The following is a 20,813-nucleotide window of genomic DNA, read 5'->3' on the forward strand; positions in this document are numbered from 1 at the left end:
TCACATATATAATTGTTTTCAAAAATATTTTGATTTTATTTCCCCCAAAATAATAACCTGACATGGGTTTTTGCAGTGTGGTTACAAACCTTTTCCAGATTTCTGTTCTTGGTGGGATTCAGACTGACACTAGCTGAATTGGTCAGGCTATTTTTCATCTCCTTGAGCTATCTGGTTGATGTGATGCAAACCCTCCTGGCTCCTCTCTCTGAACATGCTTGGTGTAAACTGTTAACTCATGAGCATTAGGCATGAGAGCTAAACTTTTTGGTGAACACTACTGTGAAATGTGCCCTCCCAAAGGGGAAGTGGGTGCCAAACTTTAGGTGGGAGTAACTCTTGAGCACCTGAGATTTCTGGGCCAGGATCAGAGCCCTAGTTTGATCCCCAGGTCTGGGCAAAAAATGGTAGACTGGATTAACTAATTTTTTTTTTTAAAGCTGTTTGGGGGCTGTTCAGGAACCATTTTGTCAAATTACACCAAATTTGGAGTCACTAACCTCCAAGAGGCACACCAAATTTCAAGGCAATCTGAGTAAGCGTGCAGATTTTAGAGCACTTAGAATATATCTACAATACAACTGAAAATCCATGGCTGGACCATGCCAGCTGGCTACTGCTGTTTCATTGCAGTGCAGTCTTCTGCAACCTGAGCTCTGGGACTCTCCCACTTTGTGAGGTCCTAAAGCCCAGGTTCGAGCCTGAACCTGGAAGTCTACATTGAAATGAAGCAGCCCCACAGCCTGAGCCCGAGTCAGCTGGTATAAGCCAGGCATGGGTGTCTAATTGCAGTGTAGACATACCCTTAGAGTCAAGCTTTAAATAGAAATCTGGTCTGAACTTTAACTAAAGCAGGCTGAGTGGTCTGCTGTAATATCTTTCTGAAAGATGTTCTCTGGGTCAGCCACATATTATTGGACCTTGTGATGTTTTCCTGGATAGTAAGGGGAAATAATTCCCTTCATTACAGGCATTACTGGATGAAACTTTATGGCCCGTGTTATACATGTGATTGATCAGATAGTTGTCAAAAGCATATGTCAAAATATATAAAGTAAACAGCCTTAAATCAAACTAAGATCTCAAGGATCATTTTTCTTTCTCTTCCTATCTGAAATTTGACACATGTATGTGTTATGGAGAAATCAACATTCACTGACAAAAATCTAATCCTTCCAAGCCTGGATATAAAGTAGCATTGTTGAATCGGTTTCACTCCTGCTTTTCTCAGCTTTTGTATTTACTTTGCTGACTGACTGTGGCTTGGTTATGAGCAACAATTGTTTTCTGCACAGAATTTTTTTTGCAGTCATCAGTGTTTGAAATTGCCCATTTACACAGAAATACCTAACTTCTGTTTAATACACAGTTTGTGTGTATCTTTTTTTTCCTCGTTTTTTATGTTCCAGGCAATGTTCTCTGGTGAAACTAGCATATGAGTTATTAGGGCAAAAAAAGATTACTAGGGATTTATGAACATGTAATAATTTCTTTATCTTGTACATTTACACAATTGTAGGTATGAAAGAATTCGATCTTTAAAATATTATAGCTTCTGATAAAATATACCTTGTTTTGCAGATTTGCTAATTTTTTAATCTGCCTTTTTTTAGATTTAGATTTTAAAGGTAGCACTTAAGTGATGTAAGAGCCTAAATCTCTTTTTTTTTCCCCCCCGTCCCCCAGAAGGGGGAAATCCCATAGACTCCGAAATCCCTTTTGAAAATAAGATTTAGGCTCCTAAATCAGTTAGGCATTGCAGTGCTGAGTGCTGCAATGCCTACATACCTTTAAAAATCTGGGCCTAAGATCCCAACATTTTATGATGCAGACACTTGTCAAAGATTTTATTTTCATAGTATAATTTACCTAATATTGAAATCCCTCAAATCTGTAGAAACTTATAAATATTTCTGAAAATAAAAAGTATAGCTTCCAGTCTAGCACAGCACTTAAACATGTGCTTAACTTTAAGCATATGAGTAGTCTCAGTTATTTAAAAATATACTGACATATATACAGCTTGGCTGTATTGGGGCCAGAGAAAAGAGCTTTAGCATTGTATTAAGGACTAGGGAGCAAACTTTTTGAATATACTCTTCCACATTTGGTTTTTCTACTATAAAAGCATAATCAAAATGTAATTTCTTATCTGGAAATGTTTTTCCTCTTTCCCTTTAGAACGGCCAAGTTCCACTAAAGTTATAAAAGCGGGGAAACCGAAGACCAGGAAACCCAGCAAGGTTTGTATTTGCCAGAAAAGCAGTTTAACCTGTGAATCTCAGGTTTGATTAGATTGAGACCATTTAATACAATCTATTGATTCGAACTAACATTTTAACTGCACTGTTGATATAAGAAATGTAAATTGTTAATAGAAAAATATTTTTCTCTCTTTTATCTGTATAAGTATCTGGTATCCAAGTAAATTTTTAGTCTGGTGGAAAAAATTTTAAGATTTCATGATCTCCCTGGATGATGGGTTAATTCAGGTGATAGTTTTGGGGCGGCGGGGGTTCAAAAAAAGGGACATGGTCAAAAATTTAGAAAGATCGGAAGCAGCAAAGAAAGATTTTTGTAAAGGGTATAGGATTATCTGGTATACAAATATAGAGGATACTATGCAGAAACAGTAGTACTCATAAACACACAAGATTCTGATGGGGTGGTAACCTGAGAAGCAAAGCTAGACTGGTCTGTGGTGGTATCTTTTACTCCTGGGGGAATTCTCTGCACCTGTGCATGCGTGGAAAGCAAAGGGAAGCCGTGTGGGGAGGGGAGGCTTGGGATGTCCATGAACGTAGTTGGGGGCAGGCAATGCCCCCCCAAAACAGGCAAGGTGTGGGGCGGGCACACGGGGTCACTTGCCATTGCCTCCCTCAATTTCTGCAAGTGCAGAACTGCCCTGCTGTAGGAGGGTGCTGCTCCACTCTGCAGCAGGATGCCGCCTCCTGGGTCCTAGTGCCAGTTGAGCTCTTTCTGCGTGTACAACAGTGAGTGCCCACAGTGTGGCAGGGAGAGGCACTGGAGAAGGAAAGGGGTGGGATGAGGGAGTGAGGAGAGAGGGATGGGGCAGGGGACAATTGGGAGAGATGAGGAGGGAATAGGGAAATCGGGAGGCGGGGGCGGGGGCCTGGCATGCAGCAACCCTTCAACAGCAGTTGCAGCTGGAGCTCCCCGTTAAGCAGACCCTTTGAACCCCTACTCTGAGCCCCCCGCACCTAGACTCCCACCCTACCAAGCCCCACTCTCTCAGCACCTGGACCTCTCCACTAAGTTCCCCACACCCAGACCCTCCTGATGAGCTCTAGACCCTACACCCCCTGCTGAACTCCAGCCACTTTCACCTGGATCCCACTGCAGCGTCCCATTGCCTCTGCAACCCCCCAGTGAGCCCCTGTGCATCCACATCCCCCACTGAGCTGCCTGCACCCAGATTGCCCCGCACAAACCCCTCTTTCTCCAAGCCTGGATCCCCCCACACTAAGCCCCTCCACACTTAAACTCAGCCCAGCAGAATCTGTCTACCCACATCTGGTGTGCCTGGTGCAGAGAGGCAGGGCCAGCCCTTGCACAGTGTCAGGGTTGGGTGCAGCCTCCCCGCCAAGTCCCTGTCCCAGGGAAGAGGGGGTGCTGTAGGGTGATCTCCCGACCACTGCCACATTGGAGCTTTTACATTTATTTATTGACAAAACTTGCAGAATTTTAAAATATTGTAAGTTTTTGGCACAGAATTCTCTCAGGAGTAATCTTTGGAGCCTGATGATTAGTGTTGTCTTATATTTCTTTTGTTGTTTTTTAATATGAAGATATACCTATCTCATAGAACTGGAAGGGACCTTGAAAGATCGAGTTCAGTCCCCTGCCTTCACAGGCAGGACCAAGTGCCATCCCTTATTTTTGCCCCAGATCCCTAAATGGCCCCGTCAAGGATTGAACTCCCAACCCTGGGTTTAGCAGGCCAATGCTCAAACCACTGAGCTATTCTACCCCTGCACCCCCCATTTTATAGTAAGAATAAAATAAATTTGTATATTACGTTGTATATATAACATTTCAGATTTCTGATGTCTGATTTCTAAGAGTAGATTGCATATCTGACTCCAAGTGTGCAAACTAATTTTAAATATGAAGTAGCAGTTACGTTTGTAATCTAATGTTGGAGAAGAATTTTCAATGGTTTTAAAATATTTTTGACTAAAAAGGTCATTGAATTTTATTTAAGGTCAATTATATTTCATTTTTATAATGAGATGATTCTGAATTCTGAATTCAAAATAATGTCTGGTGATGTTGACCTTAGGAGCAACAACAGATTGGTTCCAATGAAAAATTTTCTACATTTTAAATGTTTCTTGTTTTTCAAAAAAAGCTATTGTCAGGGCTGTTTTAGCATCAAATGCTTTTTTTTAATTGAAAGCCTAAGATTCTTAAATTTTATGAGTTCTTCTTTGAATGATTGCATGTGTCCATTGTAGGTGTTGCATGGCTCATGCAGCTGTGCAGAGTGTTTTCCCTAGCAGTACCTGAAGGGATGGCTACGCATGCACCCTGGTTTCTCTCCTGCCCCTCCCTTCCTTCAGTTCCTTTTAACTGTCTGGTTGGTGGCTGGAGCATGTTACTGTGCTTTGGTACAGTCCCTCATTCCTCTGTGAACACACACAGGTTCTATATAGTTATAATTCTTAACTAGTAGTACTCATTTTTTTGTCCATTTGGACCTTTGTTTCTTTATTTTAATTTATTTGCTTAAAGTCAGTAGGCTTCTCCAAGCTTCAGTTGGTACTGGGGGAGCCTATCTCAGGGCCCCTGGCTTTATGCCTTGCTCCCAGTGTCAAAAGCCAATGGCTCATTAGTAACCCCCACTCTCACTGTTCCACATTAGAGACAGGCGTCTGATCTGCTGCAGCTACAAATCAAGAACAAGGAAATGCCTTATATATATTTTCACAGAGGCCACTCTTCACATGACTCAGTTGGTGCAGGGGAGCTCATTGACCACTCCTTCGCAAGTGCTTCTCCAACCTTGCTAACTGACATAGACCAAAGGAGATCTCCTTCACCAGAGCCATCCTCCAGCAAGCCTACGCACTTGGAGCATTCTTCTTACCTGAAGCCAAAAAAGAAGACTGCACTGACTTCTTCAAAGTCCTTGGTGCAGGACTCCTCTACAGCAGAAGTAAGCCACTCTGGTACCAAAGGTTACCGACTTTGTCTCATAGGTCCCTGGTACCATCTCACAGTGACTGTCGTAAGACTGAGCTGTTGACTCTAGTACCCATATGGGGGCCATTGAGGCAGGCTACTTTATTGGTGACTACATGAATCTGGCACTTCTGCTTACTGTGGATCAACTGTCTATCTTAATGTCAACAAAACTGAAGCTACATAGTTACAAAGGACCTGTTGTGCCTCTCAGTGTTTGCATCACCACTTATTTATGGTGAAGGCCATTTACTGGTATTGTTGCATGCAGCGCAGACTTTTACCAGCATTGGTGTCTGTTATGGCACCCTTTCTCTGAGGACCAGTACCATCTTCCTTAGTTTCTTTTGTGATGACATCTAGGCCTACGGTACCTGCTCCACCTCTGTGCTCAATACTGAAAGTCAGGAAGCTGCTGCTGCTGCTGTGGTACCACAGTCTCAGCATAGATCTCAGGCCTGGTCCCTTGTCTTTTCCCAGAACTGCACTGATCTAACTTCAACGTATTCCTACCCATTGGAATCCAGAGTGTGTTCCTATGCCTCCCATTACAGACAGTCCAATTCATCCTCCAGAAAACACTCAACAAGAGCAGATTGAAGAATTGGGTGGCCTGGTCTTGACACAGTTTGATTCTCCTACCGTAGCAGTCTCCTCATTGGCCTTTCTCTGCATCAAGATTGTCATCCCTGCTTCCTCAGAGAAGCAGGTCTCTGAGAAAGGAGAGGCTTCCCTGCCTAGTATCAATAGACCAGCGATTGTTAATACAGAATAGCGTACAGACACTATACCAAAGGCCATTCCTCAACCTCCGTTGGATTTACCTTCTTCTTTGGCTGTGCAGGACTTGCCTCAAGAGGGATCTGATGAGGTTCTGGTACCAGAAGCTTATTCTCTGCTGCCGATGACTTCAGAGTTTACCAAGAACTGAAAAGGATGGCTATAGCTTTTGGTGTTCAGATAGAACTGGTGGAGGAAAATTCTCCTACATTTATAGATATATTATACCCAGCTATGGCAGTGAAGGTAGCCCTTTCTAAAAATGAAGGGATAATGCAGCCTACTAAGTCACTCACAAATCCCTTCATCTGTTCAACCTGTGGCAAAACCCAGAGAATATATACCAGATACTGTCTCGTGGGTTTGACCAGTTCTATTTTGCACCCTACACCGGGCTTACTGATGGTAGCTGCAGCGAATGAATGGCACTGCAAAGATTGAGTTAAGGCTACCCAAAAGGAAAAGGATGCAAAAAAGCTAGACCTTTTAAGCTTTTAAGGAGAGAGGCGTATTCAGTGGAGGGGTTATAGTTATAGTTTCACATTGCCCCTCCCTATTTGAATAGTCCTATTGCCATGCCCTCTTGGACCAATGTCTAAATTCCTAAACAAGTTACCTGAGGACTCTAGGAATGAGTTTCAGTCCCTCTTGGTGAGAAGTCATCTGGTCCATATGTCAGCTCTGCAGGCTTCCTAGGACACTGCAGTCCCAGCTTCAAGGATCATGGTGATAGCAATAACCATGCACCATTTCTCATAGCTGTGGTCATCAGGGATTCCTTGAGAAATACAGCGGACAATTAAAGACCTTCCTTTTAAGGCCTGTGAATTATTCTCCGCCAAGACTGGTGAGGCTTTACATACCCTGAAAGACTCCAGGGCAGTGTTAAAGTCTCTAGGTCTTCATACGCCAGCCCCCAGGGGGACAAAACATTATCCTCAGTTTCAGCTGAGGCAACTCTCCAGGCAGTTTGACTAACCCAGGCACAAACACAGGCTGCGAAGAAGGAGGCTTCCACTATCTGCCTCGGTCACTTTGTCAAGGCAGCCACAGGCCTTAAAGTATCCTGTTTGACTCCTCCGTTGAGGACAGCATACCCATCAGTGCAGATCTCACTGGCCCTTTCTCTGCCTGTGGGAACAGGTTATCCAATTTCCTAAGTGTGTGGCAGACTATCACCACAGAGAAATGGGTGCTAAACATGGTGGATTCAGGATATACCCAGTAGTTCCTTTATATCCCCTTCCCACTTCCCTTTCAGGGACTCCTCTCTCAAGTCCATGCTGAGGCAAGAAGTGGAGACTCTGTGTTCAGGAGCTAAAAAAGAGGTGCCTCCTCAACATGGAGGCAGGGGGTTTTACTAGCATTATTTCCTAAAGCCAAAGGGGATCTCAGGCCCATTCTAAACCTTCAGATCAAACAAGCTGTATCAGGAGACACTCATGGTGTATCAGGAACTCCTTAACTCTCAATACATCATACCTGCTGGGAGTTCAGAATTGCCTGGGAGACTGCCTGAGCAGACTGTTCAGCCTAGATCATGAATGATCTCTCAACACGACAGTTCTAAGGTCAGTGATTTGAGTGGGGATTCCTACGATTAATTGGTTCGCAACTCAGCAGAACAGGAAATGTCCTCAGTTCTGTTCCTGAGCTGGCCACAGTCCATTTCAGATGCTTTCATGGGACAAAAACCTGCTGTGTGCATACCACCCCAGCATCCTTCATTCCAAAGACATAGTGAAACTAAAGCAAGAACGAGACAGAATGATCTTCATACACCAGCCTGTCTGAGGCAACTCTAGTACTTGGATCTGTACAGATTTGTCCATTAGAGAACCCTTACTTCTGCTGCAAGGCAAAGACTTGTTCTCCCAGCATTACATGCACATGTTGCACCTGAATCTGCATGTGGTGCACCTCTCATCTTGGTTCCTCGGTGCTTAAAACCAGAGAAGCCACACTGTTCAGTGACAGTCCAGAATGTCCTGCTCAACAGCAGAAAGCCATCCATGAAAGCTCCTGACCTTTGTAAATGGAAGTGCTTCTCTACCTAAGCAGCTAGCCATAATGTCTCCTACACAATCTACAATTCAAAAGATTTTGGACTATCTTTTACATCTTAAAGAATCAGGTCTAGCATTCAAAGCCATTAAGGTGCATTTGATTGTAATTTCAGCGGTTTACCTGTATATTGCTGTAAGGACTGTTTTTGCTAATCCTATGACAACCATGTTCCTAAATGGACTAGATAGACTGTTTCCCACCTGTTCAGGATTCAGGTTCACCTTAGGATATGACTCTAGTTCTGTCAGGTCTTACGGATCTTCCATTCAAGCCCTTAGCCTCTTGCTCAATGTTATACCTCTTGGTGAAGGTGGCCTTTTTGCTAGCCATCACCTTTGTGGGGAGAATGGGGGAGCTACATGCCCTGGTAACAGATTCTTCATATAAGATAATCTACAGGGACACGGTGCTATATAGGGTTTGGCCTGTTCTACAGGAGGTCAGACTAGATGATCACAAGGGTCCCTTCTAAGAGCATAAGAAAGGCCATACTGGGTCAGACCAACGGTCTATGTAGCCCAGTATCCTGTCTTCCGGGCCCCAGAGGGAATCAACAGAACGGGTAATCGTCAAGTGATCCATTCCCTGTCGCTCATTCCCAGCTTCTGGCAAACATAAGCTAGGGACACCATCCCTGATCATCCTAATAGCCATTGATGGACCTATCCTCCATTAATTTATCTAGTTATTTTTTGAACCCTGTTATAGTCTTGGCCCTCACAACATTCTCTGGCAAAGAGTTCCACATGTTGACTGTGTGTTGTGTGAAGAAATACTTCCTTTTGTTTGTTTTAAACCTACTGCCCATTAATTTCATTTGGTGACCCCTAGTTCTTGTGTTATAAGAAGTAAAGAGCCCTTCGTTATTTTATTTTTCTCTACACCAGTCATGATTTTTATAGACCTCTATCATATCCCCCCTTGGTCATTTCTTTTCCAAACTGAAAAGTCCCAGTCTTATTAATCTCTCCTCCTACAGAAGCCATTCCATAAATTCTCCTCCTACAGAAGCCATTCCATTTTTGTTGCCCTTTTCTGAACCTTTTCCAATTCCAATATATCTTCTTTGAGATAGGGCGACGACATCTGCATGCAGTATTCAAGATGTGGGCATACCATAGATTTATATTTTCTATCTTATTATCTATCCCTTTCTTAATGATGCTCAAGATTCTGTTTGCTTTTTTGACTGCTGCTGCACATTGAGTCGATGTTTTCAAAGAACTATTTACAATGACTCCAAGATCTTTCTTGAATGGTAACAGCTAATACAGACCCCTTCATTTTATATGTGTAGTTGGGATTATGTTTTCCACTATGCATACTTTGCATTTGTCAGCATTGAACTTGGCATTTATCAACTTGCTGGCCTTAGAATCTGTGAAACCTTAAGTTTCTTTCCAAAGTAGTATCTCATTTCCACTTCATTAGTCAATACACTTATCGGTCTTTTTTCCAAAGCCACATGCTCACAAAACTTTTTAAAAAAAGCTGTGCACTTCAGGTGTCTGCCAAGCCCTACCCTTTTATCTGTGTAGAACAAAGCCCTTTTGGTTTCTTCACAATGCTTTGGGTCCTCTGTAGAATGGTTCAGAGGTCATCCTGTTATGACACAATGGCTCTTGAGATGGATTACCAACTGCATTGCTGTATGCTATTCTGTTAAAGGTAGAACACCTCCTGAAAAGTCAGCACATTGTATGTAGGGTGCATTTGTCCTCTACTACATTTATGGGAAACACCCCTATCGTCAACATTTGTACAGCAGCAATGTGGTCCTCTGTTAACATATTTGCTAGATTATGCAATTACTGTGCCATCCAGGGAAGATGAGAATGTGGGAAAAACAGTCCTATATTTTGTCTTCAGATGAGACTCATAGCCCCACCTTCATTGAAAACCACTTGCTGGGCATCTGCAGTGGAATGGACATATACAGTCATTCAAAAGACAAAATGGTTACATATCTTTTTGTAGCTGTTGTGTTTTTTTTTTTGGAGATGTTGCATATGTCCATTCCAAGACCCACCATCTTTCCCCAGTGCATTGGAGTCCTCAGCTAACATTCTGGTAAGAAGGCTCCATCCTTCATATTCTCTGCTCAGAACATGAGGGAAACCAGGGAGCATGCATGGCAGGCCTACAGTTGCAGCATGGGAAAACTCTCCAGCACCAGTTCACAAAGTGCATATCACACCTATAGTGAAATGAACATATGCAACACAATTCAAAGACAAATAGTTTTGAGGTGAGTAACCTTTTTTTAACATAATTTTTTCTTAGGACTGTTAACGTAGCTGCTAAGAGATCTGTGGGCAGAGGGGAGATTATTAGAGAGTTAAAGATGGGGAAAAGAGTTTATATTACATTTAGCAGCCTAGTTGCTTTCATCTAAAAGATTTGTATCCAAATGAAATACACCTGTCCAGTAGTATATTTTAACTGTGACATACAGGGTTTTTAATTAGTTGCGGAGAGTGCTTTTTATGGCCATATCCATTAAATAGAACTCTGTCCATCAAGGAGTTAGGCTGACAATTACGGTAACAACAAGCTGGAGAAGTTTGTCATTAGGATCCCCTTTTTAACATAATTTTATTTTAAATCTTAGTTTACTGTTGTGTAGAACTTTGCATTGGAGGCAACCACTCTGAGTAGCTGACTGGATTGCACACTGTTTTCTTGTTGGTTAAAGTAATGTTGTACCTGATTTCCCTTACAGTTCTCGCATGTCAAATGAGAAGTGATTTATTCTGATTACTGCTATGAAACATAGTCCATCTCTGACTGTTAAGTGTGCCAGACTCATCCACTCATTCTGAAATGCTGTTCTGGTAAACATATAAAATGTATATTTTGTAACTTTACAGGCTAGTGACTTCAATGATATCACAAATTGGCCGACACCAAGTGAAATAGCAAACAATGAAGTGAGTATACTATGATGTTTATATACTTTTATATAATAATCTGAATTATATTTTTTTATAAGCCTACAAAGCTTGTGGACCCCTCTGTTTCAAGCTCATGTGGTGAATCTGATTAGGCATTTTAGGGTTTCAGCAGAAACACTGAAAAGGATTTTGCGGTATGAGTCACAGTTCACTGAGTAGAGCTCTTTATGGTTCAGGTGACATTGCCTATTCCCTCCCCATCCCACAGAGGTGGAACAACACCAGTTCTGCTGACTTCAGGACCCTCCTGTACATGGAAGTGTACAGTATTTACCCCGTAGTTTTACATCTTAATTCCCCTTTAAGAAGTGTCAGCATGGATCTTCTTTTTTGGGATGTGTATGCATGGAGTATGAATCCTTTGCAACACTATAACCCTTGGGGCTGTGTACATGCTTTCTCATGGATCTAAATGCTTAGTGCAAGGTTCTGTAAGCAGCCATGGCCGTGACTCCATCCTGCTTCAGGAGTGATCATTGAATCCCTGGTTAACTTCTGTTACATTCAAATTCTTACTCTGCCTGTAACCAGATTTGTTGAGCTGGGCTAATAACTGATATTTCAGTCCACAGGCAGTACAAAAGAAAAAACAACTTTGGTTCAGCTCAAACCAAATCCAAATACTGTGACAACTTTCGGTGAATTGAAAAGATCTGTTTTGGGTTATTCAGAACATTTTCTTTGGCCTGAAACAAGTTATTTTGGGTGGCTGAATGGCTAGAGCACTTACCTTGGATGCGGATGAGACAGCTTCAATCCCCGAGTCTGCTTGATGTGGAGAAGGGATTTGAATTTGGATCTTCCATATTGCAGGAAAGTGCCCTAACTGCTGGGCAAGAGGGTATTCTGGGACAGACATCGGTCAGTCTCTTCTGTTGAAGCTGTTCCACTTTATAAATAATTAGTCCTTGGAGCAGGCACTTGAACATCCTAGGTGAGTGCCCTAGCCAGCAGGCTGTGGAATCATTCTCTCTCTCCCTGGCCCAATGACTGTTCTTCGTCATTAATAATAAAATAATATATTGTTGGATTTAAATAAGCTTCATACTAGTTTTTGTGACTTCAACAAGTGCTGTTTCAGTCTTTGGCTCCATTCTGGCCATTTCTCTATCTTTCCCCTGCCCCATCATGATTTTCTAGATGCTAGAACCGATCCAAGGGTTTTGAGGTTAAAGTGATACAGTTCGTGCTTGCTATGATGGTACAATATCTGATATGAGCCAAAGAACCACCTTAGGGGTGTCTCTTAGGGATATTCACAGACCAAAATCTGTTCAACCTTTGCTCTTCAATTGTGTTGGGAAGCTGAGTCAAATGAAGGCATTTTGCATGGAACTGTCATCCTCTACTGTCAATGTTCTTTTTGGGGCCAGATCCAGCCAAGTTCATTGACACCAATGACTACACTGATGACATCAACATTGAAAATTATGAAAATATTAAAGAAACTACTCTAGGATTTGGGTCTGTGATACCAGGGCATATGAGGAGTGTAAGATGAAGCAGCACCACTAATCTGGGTGTTCTCTCAGATTCAGTTAAAAACAATGGAAACATATAATGTGTATTCTGAGTGTCTGCCACAGAATTTACTTCTTGTGCTTCAGGATCTCAACTTCCATTTTTTTAAAGAATTGTTATTGGCCCTTATGGCTGCAGAGAAAACCTGAACAAGATGTAAACCAATGACCCGTGTGGGTCTGCAGAGAGCCTGAAACAACAGCTCTAAGAGGTGCATACCACTCTTGTTACTCATGCCACCTATATACAAGTTGGTGGATAGATTTTATCAGGCTCCTTAGTTGGATTTTGAGTATTTATATACTCATGAAACACCATGGCATTCTCAGCAGTCATTTGAGAGGTCAAGGATATGAAGAGAGCCACTTGCTACATCCTTTGACAAGGAGACAAAGATGATGAACTTAACTGTGATGTGCTCAGCAGCAGCTTTGCACCGTAGAGTTGCAAATTTATGTGTCCTCTAAGTGAGGCTCTATAAAGACAGTCTACTTGAACTCTAGTTACGGGTAAGTAAACTTTAATCTCTGAGTGCTGGTCTCTGTGTATTTCACTGTGAATACAACTAAGAAGAGGAAATTTTTGCAAGCAGTGTCCGAAGGTCTGCACCTGCACCTCTGCTCTCAAGTGCCACACTGATGGTATAAGAGGTGGGGGAGAACGAACTGCCTCTCCAATTCCTTCCTACCGCTGCATAGCCTGAGTCAGAATCCTACAGTTCAGAACTGATCCTTTCTCGTCTCCTGTAAATGTTTTCTTAGGTTTTATTTATTTATTTTTTTAATAGTTCCCTAGTTAGTGTTAGAATCCTCATCCCAAGGAACCCGCACAGTGGAACTTAGATTATGCCCAGGATACTGGTCTTCAAAAACTTTCTCCTGGCCCCACTCCTTTTTGGAGAGCAACAACTGCCAGTGCTGCCTCTACTGCCTCAGAGAAGCTCATATCTCAAGTATCTAAGTGCAGTATCTGCTGCTCTTTTCCCAGCTGAACACAGCAGGTGTGAGAACTCCAGTTTTGGAAGCACCTTATTAAGCATATAAAGAGGCCCCAGCGAGACCTAGGCCAGGGGGTTCCACCCCCATACACTGGCCAGAGTCATCAAGAAGCATGCCACCTAGTATTATGTTGGAGTCCTGAGCAGATAGGAGTAGAAGGAAGGACCCTTCACCTGGGCCCTATCATGAGAGTAAGGCGCGCGCGCGCACACACACGCAGATGCCCTCCTTGACCCTCTTAAGAGGAGGGATGCCTCTTTTTGACTCTGTCCAAGTCAGGTGAGTCTTCAGGCCTAAGTCATATGGAGTAAGAGCGCCCATCCCTCCTAAGCTACATCGGAGCAATGCTCCTTCAGTACCAACCTCCACATTGACTGTGATACTGACTGCAGTACCTACTAACATGACATACCAGGAATCACCAGTACTTTTGAAAACAACTGGTTTGGAGACTCATTCACTGATGGTACTGTCATGGTCCTGTGAGGAACAGCCATCTACACCTACTCTGAAGGTATGGAGTGATAAGACATAACCTCCAAAGGAGAGGGGAGGGGGACTTCCTCCTCCTGGACCCAGCATTTCCCTTGTTATCAAGTCTGATCCTCCCCAGGGAGATCTAACAGCAGCAGGAATTGGGAATTCTGGAAGAAGTCTATCTGCCGTCCTGTCCAGTAGCCCTGGTTTCCCCTCTGTGTGATCAACAGTACTGCCAGTGGAACCATATCCAACTTTTCCATGGTCAGGAGATTCAGCTTCACTTCCACCTAGAGGGATAAGTCCAGGCAGGACATTGAGAATCTCCTGGCTCCAATCTTGGCCACAGAAACAGGCACCCTCCTGTCCCAGAAGATGGGTGGTACTAAATGCCTCAGATCACTGTGACCTACTTCTGACTCCTTATACTGGCCTTATTGGGTCCCATGGTACCTTTATGTGTGGTAGTTGGAATCCATGTGATCCAATAAGGAGCCTTACCACCCCTCTTCTGCAAAGGGTCAACCAAAACCTCCCTCTGAGGCCATGGAAGAAGAGGAAGATGAGTCAGATCCATTGGCATGGCTGGTACCAATAGGGGTAGGTCCTCATCACCCAGTGAGGTGGTTGCTCCAGCCTCAGTCTTCCCCCAGACTATCATAAACAATTTCAAGAGCTGTTAGAGTCATGGAAAAGCTCTACATCTCCTTAAACGAGGTTCAGGACTCTCAAGATAAGCTTTTAGATATCCTGCACTCCCAGTAAATGAAGCCATACTAGAACCAGCAAGGGCTGTGTTGCACATGCTGACTACCTGTGCCCCTAGGCCAAAGCAGGCAGAAAAGGTGTATTTTGTTCTAGCTAAGAGAGTGGAGTTCTTGTTTACCCATCCTACCTCAAACTCCTTGGTGCTCTATGTGGCCAAAAAAAAAGGATCCACACAACATCCAGCAGACACCCCTACAGATAAGTAGGCTGTGCATCTAGACCATAGGGGGAGGAAGATGTTTACATCTATAGTTTAGAATCTCAAACTATCAGGTTCTTCTTGCCAGATATGATTTTCTGAATTTTTCTAAGTTCCTGAACTTTAGGGACAAGTTATATCAGGGGAACAGGGTTCAATTTCAAGCCCTTATTGAGAAGTGCAAACAGATGGCTAGAACTTCATTGCAAATTGTGCTTGGTGCAGCCGAGGTCTGTGGCAGCCACCATTGTGCTGTGATGGGAATTGTGGATGCCCTCTTCAGGGTTTTCCAAGGAGGTCCAAAACACTGCTGAGGACTTAATATTTAATTAGGCTAATATTTTCAATGAGAAGACAGACCACTCTTTGCAGTCATTGAAGGACTCCAGGGCAACCTTCTGCTCTCTGGGTATATAAACATCAGACCCAAAGAGAAAATACTATAAAAACCCCTACAAACTGAACCCCTTACCACAACCCTTCTATCACCAGCAGTTTTATGAGCCACCTCAGAAATGGCAGAAAAATGCCAAGGCCAACATACTCTTGTGATACTGTGCAGGGTACAGTCTGGACGGATGAATAGCTGAGTCCCCTCAGTTCTCCAACGTGGGGTTTCTTTTACACTGCTTCACTGAGAGCTGTCAGTCCTGGTCTGCTCTCACACAGCCTCCAGCCTGTAAGTTACTCCCAGTTATAGTATGAGGGCGATAGCCAGCCACTCTTTAATTACACCAGCAAATTCCCAGTCCCAGACTTCCCATCAGAAATGTACATTTTGTACAATGTCAGCACGTATAAAGTCCATCATTTTATTGGTGGAAAATAATATGCACAAATACCATTATCCCAAATGGAGGTTCCCAAACATGTCAGTCCAAAATAAACTGGGTCTAAATAAAACAAGAAAACAAATTAACTACAAAAGACTAGATTGTGACTAGAAATAAAGAGGCATAAAGTCAGAATTGGTTACAAGAAAATAAAAGTAAATTGCAACTAACACCTAACTTAACAAGCTAAATGAATTCAAAGCAAAGGTCTTTCTCACCATGTGTTTCAGCAGTCTTACTGGCTGAATTCCTTTCAGCCAAGATCCCTCCCCCAGTCCAAAGTTGTTTCCTTTGTTCTTCAGGTGTTGTGCATGCTGTGGGTAGAGAGAAAGGGAGGAATAATTTGGGGCATCTGCTCCCCCTTCTTACAGCTTTCTCTTCTTTGAGAATCAAAGGTTCCTTTTGAGGTTCGGGAGATGAAAGGTCTGTGTAAACAGGAACCCCCCAGCTGTTCCTTTGTTAATATGTAGATTTTTTTACCCACGTCCTCTTTCTTGCCAAAAGAATGGCCACTTTAACCAGGTGATGGGTCATTTGATTTTGCTGACAGCTGGCTGAGGCATAGTCTAGCCTTTTGTCTCTGGGCAACTGGTTTGTGACTGCTCTCCCAGCCTTGGAACATGTCTTAGTAATATCATACAGTAGAGTCTTATAACTTTACACACTATGTTGCCACACATTTTATCAGGGCAATAATGAGCAGCAAATTATGAGTTTTCAAATGATACCTCACAAAGCATGCTCTGTACAAAACTTATCATAACCTCGCAGAAGAGGTGAACATAAGGGTACAGACTGTCACAATGCTGCATCTTCCACTTCAACTGCAGCTACCCAACCAAGAGATATTTTTGACAAGACCATCGAGGGTTGCGAACCAATATTGATGCCATCTTCACCCAGCACCAAGATACACTTTGGGCAATGTTTAGAGAACTTGTCCCACAATTGGAGGTTGATAACAGACAAGTAGGTGCTAGATATCATCCATTCTAGCTATACCATTGTTTCTCTCCCCACCTCCAAAACTTTCTTCCTCATCCCTTTTCAAGGACTTCTCTCATGAGGGGATCCTCCAAGAATTTGAATCTCTTCTCCAGTAGAGAGCAATAGAGCAGGTATCCCCTCAACACTGGGGAAATATTTCCAAGTTCCCAAGAAGAAAGGAGGCTGGAGACTCATTCTCGAGCTGCATTAACTCAACATTTTTATTTGCAAACTGAAATCCCATATGGGTACCATCATATTGATTTAGATGGAATATATGGGCTAAAGGTGTTAATCCAGCCACTGCTCAACATTTAAATAGTGTTTAAATAAGGTTCAGGTTCAGAGCTCTCAGCTTGCTTAGTACTATTGCACAAACACCATTAAAAATCCTTTGAACCTTTTACAAAAGGATAAAGAAAAAGAAAAAATATTTGCAATATAAGTAAGGCTTTCATTTTAAAAACATCCCTTGTTTCCTTTCCCTTTATCTGAAGACTTTTTTTACATGGGAAAAACTGCTTGTGTGACAGTTACTTAGATGGTATCAAAAATGGTATCAAATAACTGTCCTTTTGAGGAAAGGAGAAATTAGTTATGGGTTACAGCTGCTGCTATTGCTGTTACAGTCTAATCCTATTTTGTCCCACATGGTGGTTGAGATTCAGCCAGAGCCAGTGAAGGTTGCAATGTCATCTGGTTCCCTCCCTTTGGCCCAGTCTGGTCATCTTTCAGGATCGGGATGAAGAAGGTCCAGCGTCCCACAAGATGGTGGGAGTGGCAGTCAGAATGATAAAGCTGGCTCCAGTAGCCAGTATTTCTCTTTAAGGACCCACACAGAGAACGGTTGGGGAATAGTCCATCCTGCCATTATTTTATGTACTAGTTAAGCCTGGTTTCGGACATGCCAATTTTGGTTCACAGATTTCTCGTATTTACCAAGCATGATCTTAACACAGTCCTCGTGTTACATCAGTAGGTCTTTTTGTTTGGACTAATTCAGGCTTTGTCTCCCTTTCATAAATTTTGACATCAACATTTGTAGGTTGTTGTGGCATCTTATGAGCATTCACTTTTTTTTAACTCTTGAGCTCCCAATTAGGGTAAATTTGTAGACCCAATTATCACAACAGTACAATGGCATCAATAACACCATCCCCAGAAAAGGACACATGGCTCACAGCTCTTGATGTGAAAGATGTGCTTTCATTTGGCTATTCACTCCACAGATGATTCCTCAGGTTGTGGTAGGCCTCCAGCACTATCAATTCATGGTATTTCCTGTTGGGTTAGCCACACCTCCCAGAGTCCTCACAAAAGTGTTCTCAGTAGTGGTAGCTCAGATGAGGCAACTCCACCATGCTTGCACAATTTGCTTCTGATGGGCAGCTCTTGCCTGGAAGTCTTAATGCCAACCTCGTTGCTATTCAACCTTCTAGCATCCCTGGGAATCTGCATAAATATGAAGTCTACCCTGACTGCAACACAGAGCATAGAATATATAGGAGCAACCATGGATTCAATCAGGGCAAAGGCTGATCTTTCTAAGGACCGATTTCACTACATGAGCATTCAGATCTAGCTACGCGAAGCCGTTGATCATTAGTTCAGATATGCCTCACTCTTCTGAAGCAGATGACATCATGTACTTATGTGATGCCATTTGACAGACTCCAACTCCATTGCCTACAAGCTTGGCTCTGAACAGTATATACAACAGAGCAAGCACAGCATGAACACCTTAGTGACCGTCCCCACTGAGTTGAGGGTCTCACTGAAATGGGGAGGGACCCTGTACATATGTGCGTGGCGTTCTCTTTCTGTCCTGCACATCTGACAAGATGATAATTACAGATGTCTACCTGATAGGCTAGGGAGCCCACATGGACAATCATACCGCATAAGGCACTTGGATGCCGAAGGAAGCCAGAATCCACACACAACTTGTAGAATGGAGACCTGTATGAGAACCTTGCAAAGCATTCCTACCACTCATACAATCCCAGAATGTCCTGATAATGTCAGACTTTGTTTGTTTGTTCTGTTTTGTTTGTCTGTCACAAGCATGGAGGGGTGAGATCCATCCCCCTTGTTTATAGAAATGATCAGCTTATGGCATCCTATTGGCAGTGTACCTCCTGGGAGCCCAAAATTCACTGGCAAACAGCCCACATTTTGCCACCCATCAGAAATGTGAACTACATGATTCAGTGGTAAACAGGATCTTCAATCAGTGGAGAACCCCCACTTTGGATCTGTTTGCCCCCAGGCATACAGGAATCGGGAACATATATTGCTCCAGGGGAGCTGAAAGACAGTACGCCAGAGGCGATGGTCTTCTACTGCCTTAGTCAGATCACTTGAGCTATTTCTTCCTTGTCATCCCTCTATTACCTCCAGTTCTTTGTAAGATTTGACTGGACAGGGCACAAGACATCCTCATCACCCCCAGACCGTTCTGGTTGCCAAGTCTCCTACAAATGTCATCCTGACAACCTATCAGCATTCCGACCCATCCCAGACATCTTGACCCAAGAGAATGGCAGCATCAGGTATCCCAACCCAGATGCTCTTCTTCTCATAGCTTGGTATTTGGAGAGCATCAAGCCTAGAATGGTCCGACCCTGAAGCTTTGGAAACTATTCTTAAAAATAGCAGAAAGGACTCCATCAGAAAATGTTTCCTCGCCAAGTGGAAATGTTTCTCTATCCGGGCCCAGCAAAACCATGTATTTCCAGAGACAGCAGTTAGTACAAAATGGCAGGAATATCTTCCTACTCTTAAGAGAAATGGGCCTTTCCCTTAGCTCGCTACAGGTTCATCTGGCTGCATATCAGCGTGTCTCCTGCCAATGGACGTTTACACAGTCTACTCTTTTGAAGGGTCTGTTCAGGAACTTTGCACCAGTAAAGTCACCAACCCTTCACTGAGATCTTCTAAATCCCCCTTTGAACCACTAATCATGTGTTCCATGTCTTGCCTGTCAGAGGAGGTCATGTTCCTCACTGCCATCACTTCAGCTGGAAGAGTAGGTGAATTTGGGGCCCTAATGACCGATGTACTAGACATAATAGTCCATAAGGACCAAGTCTAACTACAATTACACCTGAAATTCATTCCTAAGAAACTTTTTTTGTAATTTCACATAAACCAGTCAATTCACTTATCTGTGCTTTTTTTTCCCCCCCTGAAGCCCCATGCCTCAGATAAGAAGACTATTCCCTTGATGTTCGGTGAGTATTGGCATTTTACCCACAGAGAATGAAACAAATCAGAAAATTATCTAGACTGTTGGTTGCCATAGCAGAACAAGTATGAGAATAAGCTATATCCTTTCAAAGAATATAAGTGGATCTATGACTGTATCCTTGGCACAGATTCATTCACCTCACAGGGTAAGGGCTCACTCTACAACGGCACAAGCAACCTCTGTAGTATCACTTCATGAGGAGTCCTAGCTTGATAGCTGCAGGGTAGCTGTGTGGAGTTGTATCCACCCATTCAGGAAACATTATTCCTTGGTCCAAGACACTCTGTTGACACATCCTTTGGGACAGCATTTCTATAAGCAGTTATATTGCCTGCATTCTTGCGCCCTCCTCCTTTGATTACTGTTTCAGTCACCTACAGTGGAATACACATAAGCACCAGCATTTGAAGAAAGGGAAGTTACTTATCTTATTGTAAGTGGAATTCTTTGAGATGTGTAGTCCCTAGCTGTATTCCATTACCCACCTTCCTTTCCTTCTGCTTTGGATCATGACAAGATTCACAGTACAGAAGAAACTGGAGGTGGTCAGTCCACTTCACTCCTTATATCCTCACAGTGGAGCATGAGGAGAGCAGAGGTGAAAGCATGGGCCAACAGACACTGCTTGCAAGAATTCTCTGGTCTCAGGCGTGTGGTCCACATTCTTACCCACAGTGGAATACAGATAGGGACCACACACTTTGAATACAATAAGATAAGTAACTTCCCATTCTTATGTTTTGCTATAATGTAGATAATTTCACTTTAACAAGA

The 20,813-nt window shown here is 43.0% G+C and overlaps 1 protein-coding gene across 7 annotated transcripts in view; it reads left to right on the forward strand.

Moving 5' to 3' along the window:
* The window catches only part of LARP1B (La ribonucleoprotein 1B), a 127,822-nt gene that overhangs the window by 12,477 nt on the left and 94,532 nt on the right, over nucleotides 1-20,813 (forward strand). For all 7 annotated transcript variants that reach the window (XR_013345919.1, XM_077815205.1, XM_077815206.1 and 4 more), the window contains exons 2-3: nucleotides 2,182-2,243; nucleotides 10,923-10,982. Coding sequence is in view for 6 of the 7 variants with exons in the window: in XM_077815205.1 (XP_077671331.1) it covers nucleotides 2,182-2,243; nucleotides 10,923-10,982 (122 nt within the window). In the remaining variant the exon portion in view is untranslated. The remainder of the gene's footprint in view (nucleotides 1-2,181; nucleotides 2,244-10,922; nucleotides 10,983-20,813) is intronic.

This window comes from Eretmochelys imbricata, chromosome 4 (assembly GCF_965152235.1).
Source record: "Eretmochelys imbricata isolate rEreImb1 chromosome 4, rEreImb1.hap1, whole genome shotgun sequence".
Lineage (NCBI taxonomy): Eukaryota > Metazoa > Chordata > Testudines > Cheloniidae > Eretmochelys > Eretmochelys imbricata.